This window comes from Morus notabilis, unplaced genomic scaffold, assembly GCF_000414095.1.
Source record: "Morus notabilis unplaced genomic scaffold, ASM41409v2 Scaffold99, whole genome shotgun sequence".
In the NCBI taxonomy this organism is placed as follows: Eukaryota; Viridiplantae; Streptophyta; class Magnoliopsida; order Rosales; family Moraceae; genus Morus; species Morus notabilis.
In genome coordinates this window covers 42986-53777 of record NW_010362482.1, presented here as the reverse complement: position 1 = coordinate 53777, position 10792 = coordinate 42986, and the positions used below count along the sequence as shown (strand labels likewise).

The 10792-nt window shown below is 33.6% G+C and overlaps 1 protein-coding gene across 1 annotated transcript; it reads left to right on the top strand.

Moving 5' to 3' along the window:
- The first annotated feature begins 5128 nt into the window (after positions 1-5128).
- LOC21410200 (signal recognition particle subunit SRP72) lies at positions 5129-9289 on the top strand. The gene is made up of 6 exons (XM_010101978.2): positions 5129-5334; positions 5464-5600; positions 6434-6786; positions 7316-7412; positions 7562-7843; positions 7955-9289. Exons 1-6 carry the CDS (start codon positions 5193-5195, stop codon positions 8957-8959), a joined length of 2016 nt encoding a protein of 671 aa, XP_010100280.1. The 5' UTR covers positions 5129-5192; the 3' UTR covers positions 8960-9289.
- Positions 9290-10792: the final 1503 nt, after the last annotated feature.

Below are 10792 nucleotides of genomic sequence, written 5' to 3'. Positions count from 1 at the left end.
TGTTGTGTGTGACTTTTAGTTTCTAAGTCTCTTAATCTCAGTTTATCAGAATTTCCATTGATTGTAGAAGTGTTGTTGAAAGAGCCATTTGTGTGCTCAATAATTATTGTGCATTTTTAGTTTTCCGTTGTTGGAACATATACACATTTTATCCACTTGTACGTTTCATTCGAACTTATTATTAGAACCGACTTATCGTCCGGATTAAGTCTTCTTATTTTTTGAGATCATTCGCGTCGGTATTAATGTGTGTACTTTCTTGATTTGAAATACAAATTACATTACCTTTCAATAAAAAAAAAAAGTTATTGATACTAGGGTAGATCATATATTTATACACAGCTTCATTTGATTTAAAAAATCAATTAAAGAACCAGATATGCAAACACCATCTACACGATTAGTACATTTATTATGAAGACAGAAGGATGGATTAGAACTTCGGAGTCAACAAAAATTATGAAGAATATTTATTTTTCCAAATAAATTTTATAAATTATATTGTGAAATTAAAATATAATTTGTTAGAGGTAAAAAAAAAATTGAAACGAATCAGGAGTTTGTTACTCCTCTATACTTTTATGTTTTCTACTGCTCAAAACATAAAAGAATAAAAGAATCAAATCAGAATAATAATAATAAAAAAAGTATATATGTATATATATTTATATAATAAAAGGCAGAAATTGCTTCGCTGGCGGAACACTTTCCGACCAAAACGGCACCGTTTTGATCGAAAGTGCTCCCTCTCTCTTTTTATTTTTTTCAAGTCCCTTCTCGTATTTTTTTCTTTTTACTTTAACACTTATTTATTTTCATTTTAGTCCTTTTTACCCTTTCTTTTTTTTGGAACTTTACTTTATTTTTTTCTTTTAGTTTTTTTTTTCTTTCAAAACTTATTTATTTTTTTATTTTGGCCTTTTTTGACCCTTTTTTTTTAGTTTGAAACTTTATTTTTTTTATTTGGTTTCTATTGCCCTAAAACTAATTTATTTCGTCCATTTATTCATTTTTGACTTTTTTAAAATTTTTGTCTTAAATCATATTTTTTTGTCTTTTTTTAATTTGGATTTTTGCCTTAAAACTTATTCATTTCTTCATTTTTATCCCTTTTTTTTACCCTTTTTCTACTTTTGCCCTGAAAATATTTATGTCTTCATTTTGGTCATTTTTTGTTTTTTTTAAATTTTTGTCCTGAAATTTCATTTTTCATTTTAGTTACTTTTGCCCTAAAACTTATTTATTTCTACAGTTTAGTCCTGTTTTGATCCCTTATTTTTATTTTTGTCCTAAAATTTTATTTTATTTTTAATTTTAGTTCATTTTGCCTTAAGACTTATTTAGTTTTTCATTTTGACCCCTTTTATCTCTTTTTTAATTTTGCGCTGAAATTTTATTTTTTCTGTTTTGGTTCTTTTTGTCCAAGAACTTATTTATTTCATTTTAATCCTTTTTTGGCTTCTTGCTCTAATTTTTTTATATTTTTTTGAGATTTTATATTCAAATTTTATATGTTTTGACTTCTTCGCGCCTCCCTTTTTTTTCCTTTTTTTTTTTTTTTTGAAAAGGAGATTTCTATCTGTGTTGCTTACTTGTAATCGTACTAGCTGTGATCACTTCAAAAACGATAACATGTTTAGTAGATCAACTATTATTGGCCGAAGAATACTGATAAACATTACTTCCATTGTTATTAAGTGCTATTCCATTATTCATTAGTTGATTGTTGTGGCAACCCTAATTTTTATCAAAATAATGCGATGTAAATAGACAAAGTTCAATTTTTTTCCCCCTCAAACTCTTTAACGTTTTTTTCCTATTAACTTATAATGACTAGAAATTGGATATTTACTTTTTAGAGAAAGAAAGGAATAGCATAATTTAAATAGGCAATTAAAATTAATAGCACAAGTTTTCTTAAAGGTTAGTAAATAGCATTTTTTTTAGATAAAATTAGATTTATGTAGCAATAAAATATCTAATATATCCCAGTTTGAATATCTAACATTCATTTTTTGCATATCCCCTTTCTCTCTCCTAAACCTATTTCCTTCTCTTTTTTTTCTTTTTTTTTTTTTTCTATTTTGGTTATCGGGCCCTTTATGATGGGCCTGTAACCCTCTTAGACCCATGTTTTGGGACTGGGCCTGGGAGGTTTTGGAGAGTACGCATACGACATCCTTTCATTAACAAGAGGCGGGAAGTAAGAACCCCAGTATTTTTTGTCCCGGCCAAGCAAAGCTCATAGGACGGAGGTGGTGCCTTTTTTTTTTTTTTTCCTTCCATTCCATTATTTTACTTTTTCCATATTATTCTCTTTTAGATTTTTTAAGTGAATGGTTTTTCCTATTATCTGGGGTTAGAATTTTGTTGTCGTTGTTATATATAGGGAAATTGTGCTGAGTGATTTTTTTTAACATCTCTTTTCATAAATGGCCGATTTTTATTTTATTTTATGAAAATAGTTGTTTTGTTAAATGAGTCATTAATGGGATGTTTAGTTAATGGGTTCAAAATTATGATTTATGATTCTAATTTTTAAATTTTAATTTTTTTGTGAGAAAAAAATACTGTAAAAAATTAAGAACCATGATTCAGAACCAGGAACGAACCTTTAAAACAAACATCTCATAAATGATTTACTAATGGATCACAGTCAATCAGTGATTGACCTCATTATTAATTTATCATTAATAAATATATAATTTATTGATTAAAATTGATTTTGATTAATTATTAAGTAGTGTCGATTAATAATAAAAAATAATCGAGTTAATCAATAATAAATTAGAATCAATCATGATTGACTGTTAAGTCAATTAATGATTGAACCACTAAGTTAATAAAAAATGTCATTTTTATAATTTTATAAAATTTTGACTATTTATGAAAAATATCCGTCAAAATAGGTTATTTTTGCTTAAATATTTATGTATATATATTGGTTCAGTTTTTTTAAAAAACCGTGATGACTCTTCAAATGATGGGGCCAAACACTTGCTTGCGTACACTGGCAGTAAGCGGATTGCAAATTTGCAATATAGTTTTGTAGTACAAAAATGTGAAAATCATTATTATTATTATTATTATTTTGAGGGGTCATTGTTATAATTATTACATAATTATGTTATTTTAAAATATTCAAATATTGTTGTATTTCAATTTCACTCTTACAAACATATCATGTAGGGTGGAGTAATTTCTACTTTTTTTTCTTTTAATTATGTAATTCTTGTTATTCAAGGGAACATAAGAAAATGCCAAATTGGTATTCTTTCGTCTAAGCTTAAAATAAAAATAAAGAATGCTAAATGCAAATTCTATTACGAATGCTATCTTATAATTATGACATGTCTCATCTTTATTTTCTCTACCAAACAACACTTGACAATAGCTTACATTTTTAAACCATATTTACAAGGTTCCATCTCTTCTTGTTTGTAATGACTTTACTGCGGAGCCGAACGATGGTGAATAATCCTTGCCTTGTGAATTATCTGCTACATTGTAATAATCTTTGCCTTGTGTTCATTTAATAATCAAATAAGTAAACACCATCCACTCAATTTGTTCATTTATTACCCTACAAATATTAGAACATTTATTATGCAAGAGAGAATGATGGCTTGGAACTTGGAAGTCTACGTTAACGGTAAAGAATATTATTTATTTTTTTTACAAGACAAATGGTACTCATATTTTATTTTTATAAAAAGGAAAGTTCATTACTAAAAAGAAAAAAATACATACTCAACATGTCGCAAATGACCTCGAATATAATAGAATTCGACCCGAATAACTGGATATATCAGTAAAAATAATAATGCATATAGATACTCAAAGGGAAAAAGCTTAATCAGCACATAAAAATTGAGCATAGTCAAAGCTATTTGAAAGTGACCAAACAGTTGATGGATTAATCCGGTCGACTGAGACCAAAGCACTCATATAGGGGATATCTACGCGGCATAAACTAATCAGACCAAACAACCCACACAGGCGGTGATCGACTTGACTGAGTGGGGGACATCACGAACACTAGGAGGTGTTGGAAATTACCACCTCCTTTATTATTAATACACCATAAATAAAAATAAACACATAATATAAAAACAAGACTAAACACAAGTCCATAGCGGGGCCTCCACCGCGAACCACATATATGAGATCTCCCGACGCCATCTACCGTGAAGCCTCAGCCATCCAACTCCATCCACCTGCCCATCGAAGAGCATCAGCGGTCCCAACTTGGCGAATACCACGCACCCTCACTCAGCAGCCTGAACCTAACCACAGCCACAGTTAGGTCCCTCAACATCGACATCAAGCGGACGACGACCAAACCCTACCAACCCGCAACAGATCCAAGTAGCCCAAAACATTCCATCCACCCTCTGACCCTGCCTAATTATGGAGGAGATCCGAGTCTCCCACGACCACCTCGGACAACAATGCTTCGTCCATCAATAGTCTCATCACCAGTATTTTGCTAGAGGAAACAAAATCAATAATTTATTACCACTTTTATGTTCCCTTTTCAATTTTTGAGATTATTATTTTATTTTATTTATTTACTTTTGAAATCGAAATTTTAAAGAGTTTTAATCGGGCTTCACAGATTAGCGGCCTAATCAGAATCATAGGTCTCTTGCCCAATAAGCAGGGCTTAATGGGCTAGCTACGCGAGGAGACATTCGGTTTTATACTTGAAAGAATGTAGTAAATAACAGATTTATAAAACTAAATTAAGTACGGTAGATTTTAAAACTATTTGATATAACAACAATTTTCATGATAAATGATATATTTACCATATAAATAGTTCATTTACGACTAGTAAATACATTTTTTCATGTGAATTTCTTGTTACGATTGGTAAGAATAAAATTTTCACGTAAATAAAATTTTTTTAAGATTTTTTATTAATTGTAAATGAATTATTTACATCACGTAAATAACTATTTACTTCAAATAATTTTAAAATTTATTATTTACTTAATTTAATTTAAAAAATATGTAATTTACCGCAATTTCTCTTCAACCCGAAGCCCAACTTGACCCGATAAGAAAAGCGGGTTTGACTGCAATGTCCCAGACTCCCGGCCCGCAGGCGGCCGAAAGTCTGTCTAATATCCCCGTACACATATTTTCTCAGTTCCGTTTGGTAATCGAGAAAATCGACAAGCAAAGCCATGGCTCCGAAGCCCAAAGAGAAACAGAAACCCTCACCGGTGCCGGCGCAGCCTCCCCCTCCTATCGAAGATCTCTTCGATTCTCTCAACAAGCACATCCAGAGATCCGAATTCGAACAAGCCGTCAAAGTCGCAGATCAAGGTTCCATTTATAGTCGTTTTTCACTTCTCTTCAACACTTCAACTTTTCCTCTTGTCCTCTTCTGAACTTTCTTTTTTGGATCTTCGCGTGAATTATTTTGGAGAAATTGATCTGTTTTTTCATTCGCAGTTCTCTCAATTGCCCCCGGAGACGAGGACGCGATTCGATGTAAGGTCGTGGCTTTGATTAAGGCCGATAGCATAGATGAGGCGCTTTCCGCAATTAAGGTCTATCAGAAGCCTCCACTGGATTTCGGCTTCTTCAAGGTTGGTAGCTTTAGGATTTTTTCCCCCCGATTATATACACCTGCAATAGATTTGTGTTGCTTCCGATGGATTAATATATCATTGTTTAGGGAAAATTTTGAATTTTTTGTTTTTTTTTTTTGGGTACACTTCGATTCTGAATGTGGACTGGGATTCTATTGATACGATACAATTCTGTAATACTGACGGGTTAATGTACGGTGTGAACAGTGACCACTAATTTTACGGGCATAATTCGGTGTATGCACTATGCATGTAGTTTTCCTTATTGCCGTAATTTAGCTCACACTTTGATTGAGATTGCCTCGGCAAAATTCTTAATTGAATTGATGATTTGATATCTTGTGACTATAGAAACCAAAATTTCCATAACCAAATAATTATGAAATATTAGGTAGCAACAGTTTAGCAAATCGTCTGTATGTGTTCCTAAGTATGTTAATTTGTGTTGGAAGATTGTTTTCAGATGTTTTTTTAATTTATTTTTATTTTTACGAGCATAGTAATTTCAATGTAGTTGAATGGAATGCCTCTCTTCATTTGAACTTCTGTTTGATTTTTTTTTTTAAAAAGACCATATTTTTTTATAGTGAAAAAAAAAAACCATCTTTCGATACATCCAGTTCACTTTGTTTAGTTTGGTCCTAATATGAATTTAAATTGCTTTTAGTACCACAAAAGTCATAATCTTTTTAATTAAATTTGGCGATTTTCCCTTTACCTAGATCTATTTAAGTACTCTCGTGTGTATGTTTGACTCTGTACAACAATGCAGAAACATGCATATTGGTATCTTATTGATGTTTTGTTCCTCTCCTTTGGTCCCTGAATAGGCATACTGCTTATACAGACAAAACAAGTTAGATGAATCTCTGGACTCTCTGAAAAATCAAGAGAGAAATTCCGCAGCAATGTTGTTGGAATGTCAGATACTATACCGCTCAGGAAAAATGGATGCTTGTATGGATATCTATCAGAAGCTTCAGAAGTCCAAGATTGACTCTTTGGAGATAAATTATGTGGCTGGCTTGGTTGCTGCAGGAAGGGCTTTAGAAGTACAAGGTGTGATGGAGGCACTAAGGGTTAAAGCAACTAGCAGCTTCGAATTGGCGTTCAACACTGCCTGTTCTTTGATTGAGAGGAATAAGTACACCGATGCTGAACAACTCCTGCTGTCAGCCCGGAGGTAATATTCTTTATGGAAACTTGCTATATTCTACTTGCTGAGTACAAATTATTTTTTTACGGTAGTTCTTCAGTTTTCTTTTTAAGGAGCTGTATTTTTATCTTATTAGTTCTCAGCTTTACAGAGTACTCCCTAGCGTTTGCAATACAAGTATTCACAATAAACGTGTGTTAGTTTACCAATTCATCCCAAAAGCTTAAGCTGTTAGGAGGTGGGCCAACAATAGTTTTATACTTTAACACTCCCCCTTACGTGTGGGCTGGACAATGGGCAATCGTGTGGGTAAATTAATTGGAAAACCCAACACGTGAATATTTAAGCCCGAGATATATTAAAAACCCAACACATGATGACAATTTTAAATGGGGATAAAGAGTGCAATTACGGGGGTTTGAACTCAGGACATCCCGCTCTGATACCATGTTAGTTTACCAATTCATCCTAAAAGCTTAAGCTGTTAGGAAGTGGGCCAATAATAGTTTTATACTTTAACAACGTGTGGATTGATGACTTGCGTGTCTTTTGTCAGAATTGGTCAAGAAACCTTAATGGAAGAGAACATACCTGATGATGAGATAGAAATAGAACTGGCACCAATTGCTGTTCAGCTGGCCTATGTTAAGCAGGTAATTGTAATAGTCAATGACTCAACTATGCTGCTTAGGTACTATTATAGTGTTGAGGGAATTTCTTATAGCTTTTACTTTGCTGAGCTGGGGTAATTCAATAAACATAAATTTATTTTCTATTTTTTTGTTTTTGTATATTTTAACAGCTCCTTGGGCATACACAAGAGACCACTGCAGCTTACACAGACATAATAAAACGAGATCTGGCTGATGAATCGTCACTTGCAGTGGCTGTGAACAATCTCATTTCAGTAAAAGGTCCAAAAGATGTTTCAGATGGTCTTAGGAAATTTGATAGGCTAAAAGATAAAGAGATACAAACATTTCAGCTTGCCCGTGGTCTTGATTTAAAACTCTCACCAAATCAACGGGAAGCAATATATTCAAATCGGATACTTTTACTCCTCCATGCAAATAAGATGGATCAGGTTGTTCCACTTGCTCTTTTGAGTACCTTTTGTTTTTTATTTTCTTTAAAATAAAAAATTCTGTAGTGCTCTTGCTGTTGTTTCTAACTCTTTAAAGATTAAAAACTATAGGCTCGAGAGCTTGTTGCTGCACTTCCAGAAATGTTTCCTGATTCTGTGATGCCAGTACTACTTCAGGCTGCAGTTTTGGTCAGAGAAAATAAAGCTGGGAAAGCTGAAGAAATCTTAGGGCAGTTTGCTGAGAAGTTCCCTGAGAAGTCCAAGGTTGTTCTTTTAGCAAGGGCACAGGTAGCTGCTGCTGCCAGCCATCCTCAAGTTGCTGCTGAGTCCTTGGCTAAGATACCCAATATTCAGCACATGCCTGCCACTGTTGCCACCCTTGTTTCTCTCAAAGAGCGTGCGGGAGACATTGATGGTGCGGCTGCTGTGTTTGATGCTGCAATCAAATGGTGGTCAAATTCCATGACAGAGGACAACAAGCTTAGTGTAATAATGCAAGAGGCTGCTTCCTTCATGCTCAGGCATGGCCGAGAAAAGGATGCTGCCCAACTATTTGAGGAGCTTGTGAAAAGTCATGGAAGTGTTGAAGCATTGGTTGGACTGGTAACTACTGTTGCTCGTGTGGATGTTAGCAAAGCAGAAGCTTATGAACAGAAGCTGAAACCATTACCGGGAGTGAAAGGGGTTGATGTGGATAGTTTGGAGAAAACGTCTGGGGCTAAACATGTTGAGGGTGCTTCTCATGATAAGGTTGCTGAAGCACCCGAGGAGGGGAAGAGTAAAACAAAGGCAAAGAAAAAGAGAAAGAGAAAGCCAAAGTATCCTAAAGGCTTTGACCCTGCAAATCCAGGACCTCCTCCAGATCCCGAAAGGTGGCTCCCTAAGAGAGAGAGGTCAAGTTACAGGCCCAAAAGAAAGGATAAGAGAGCGGCTCAGGTGAGAGGCTCACAAGGCGCGGTAGTTAGAGAAAAACACGAAGCTGGTCCTGCTGGTGCCAGCTCCAGTGCTGCGAATTCAAAATCAAACCAAGCTACTACATCAAAAGGAGCCTCGCAAAATTCATCCTCGGAACAATCCAAGCCTCCTAGATCATCAAAAAAGAAGTCTAGGAACTAATGGGGAGGGTTCCTTACTTTTCCCTCTCTTTTTTTTCTTTTAGCACACTTGGCATTTTTGCAGATTTTGCATTAGTTAATTACATTTGTTGTTTTCTTTAGTTACTGGCTCGCAGATTTTGTAGTTCATCTTCGGCCTTGCTGTTCACTTGTATTCGAACCAATTAGATCCAGCCGGTATTTACTGTTGCTTTTGTCGTTTTTATGGTATTCAGTTTACATTCTGCCAGGAAAATTGGAACTTGGAAGTCTGGGATGATAAACAATTGATATTGTTTGTTGAGGGAGCAGAAAAAAAGGCTTAATTTATGATGTAGACTCTTTTCCCTCATGTGGTGCGGATAATGCTAACTTCCTATTTATGCCTCGTGTTTAATTTTTTTATGCAATGTGCTACTTTGAATGCGACAATCGACTAGTTCTTGATGCATGGCTGCTACATAGATGTTGTTGCCTGGCCTACGCGATTTGGCCCATGTTGGTGTGGGATGGCTTTATTACACCCAAGTTAGCTCACCTTGCATTAATTTTTTTTTTTTAAATTGATATTTTTAAGGAGTTAGCTCACCTTGCATTAATTTTATTTTTTTTTTAAAAAAATTATTATTTTTAAGGAGTTAGCTTACCTTGCAGTTGCACATATTCTTTATCCCACAATGTTACCTGGCCGATTCCCCGGCAGTGTCATTTTCATATTTTTAACATTTCTTTGGTAGGATATGAAAATAATACTCTACACATAGTACACGGCTTTTAAAAAAATATTATGATAATTCAATAAAATTCACAACTTTACCACTAAGGCATTTCCTTTTCCCGTGCCTTAGCATAGAAGTCTCTAGGTTTTTTATTTTATTTTATTTTTTGTGCTTGAAAGTCTCTAGTTTTTTATAGTTATTTTGCTTTCCTTTAAGCTATGTACAAAGGTAGCTCTGTCGGCAAGAGAAGGGTGTACTATTTCTGTTATAGATGTTAGGTGACGTTTGGTAAGGGGATTCGTACTCTGATTCGAATTATCGTTCATGATTCGCTACAGTATTTTCTCTCACAAAAAATACACGTAAATAAAAAATAATTTTAATCTCATGATTCTAATCCATGAACTAAAGGTTAAACTATGGCCAGAGGTAATTGTGAGTGTGACTTTCCTGTGATTGAAAGGTTTTTTTTTTTCTCAGAAAAAAAATAAAAATATATATTTAAAAAAATATGTAAGAAAATGTAAGGAAAGGAAAGGCATTTTAGGATATGTTTCTTTTCTTTGACCACAAATAGTTCATTGACCTTGCCTTCAAGGGTTACTTTAGCATAGCTTGTTCTTTCATAAGAAGTCCCAGTTATGACGAATTCTAAGGGTATCGACCACTCCCGGCGAGGCACAAGAACTTATTCTCCTTAAAAGCATAGTATATTCTTAACAAGATTACGGTCTGTTTGTATAAAATATTCCCATCTTAATAATAGCCAACTAATTCATGGGTACAAAAGAGAGACATTTCTAATCATTTGGTAATATGGTTGGATTGTCAAGGACAATCGAGGAGTCTTTTTTGTTTTTTTTTTCTTTATCATTATTGTTATTGTTATTAATATTAATATTAATATTAATATTATTACTATTACTATTATTATTATTATTATTATTATTATTATTATCATTTTGAGAGATGGTGGGACTTCGGGGGCAAGCAACCATTTCCATTAATTATCATTCAATATGGTTTTGTTACATTTGGTGAGTAGGTAGATTAGAATTTGTTCTTTCTATTTATATAATTTTCAAACCCCACTTTCCTACAAATCACCTCCCGAGAGAGAAAATTTGAATGCAAAC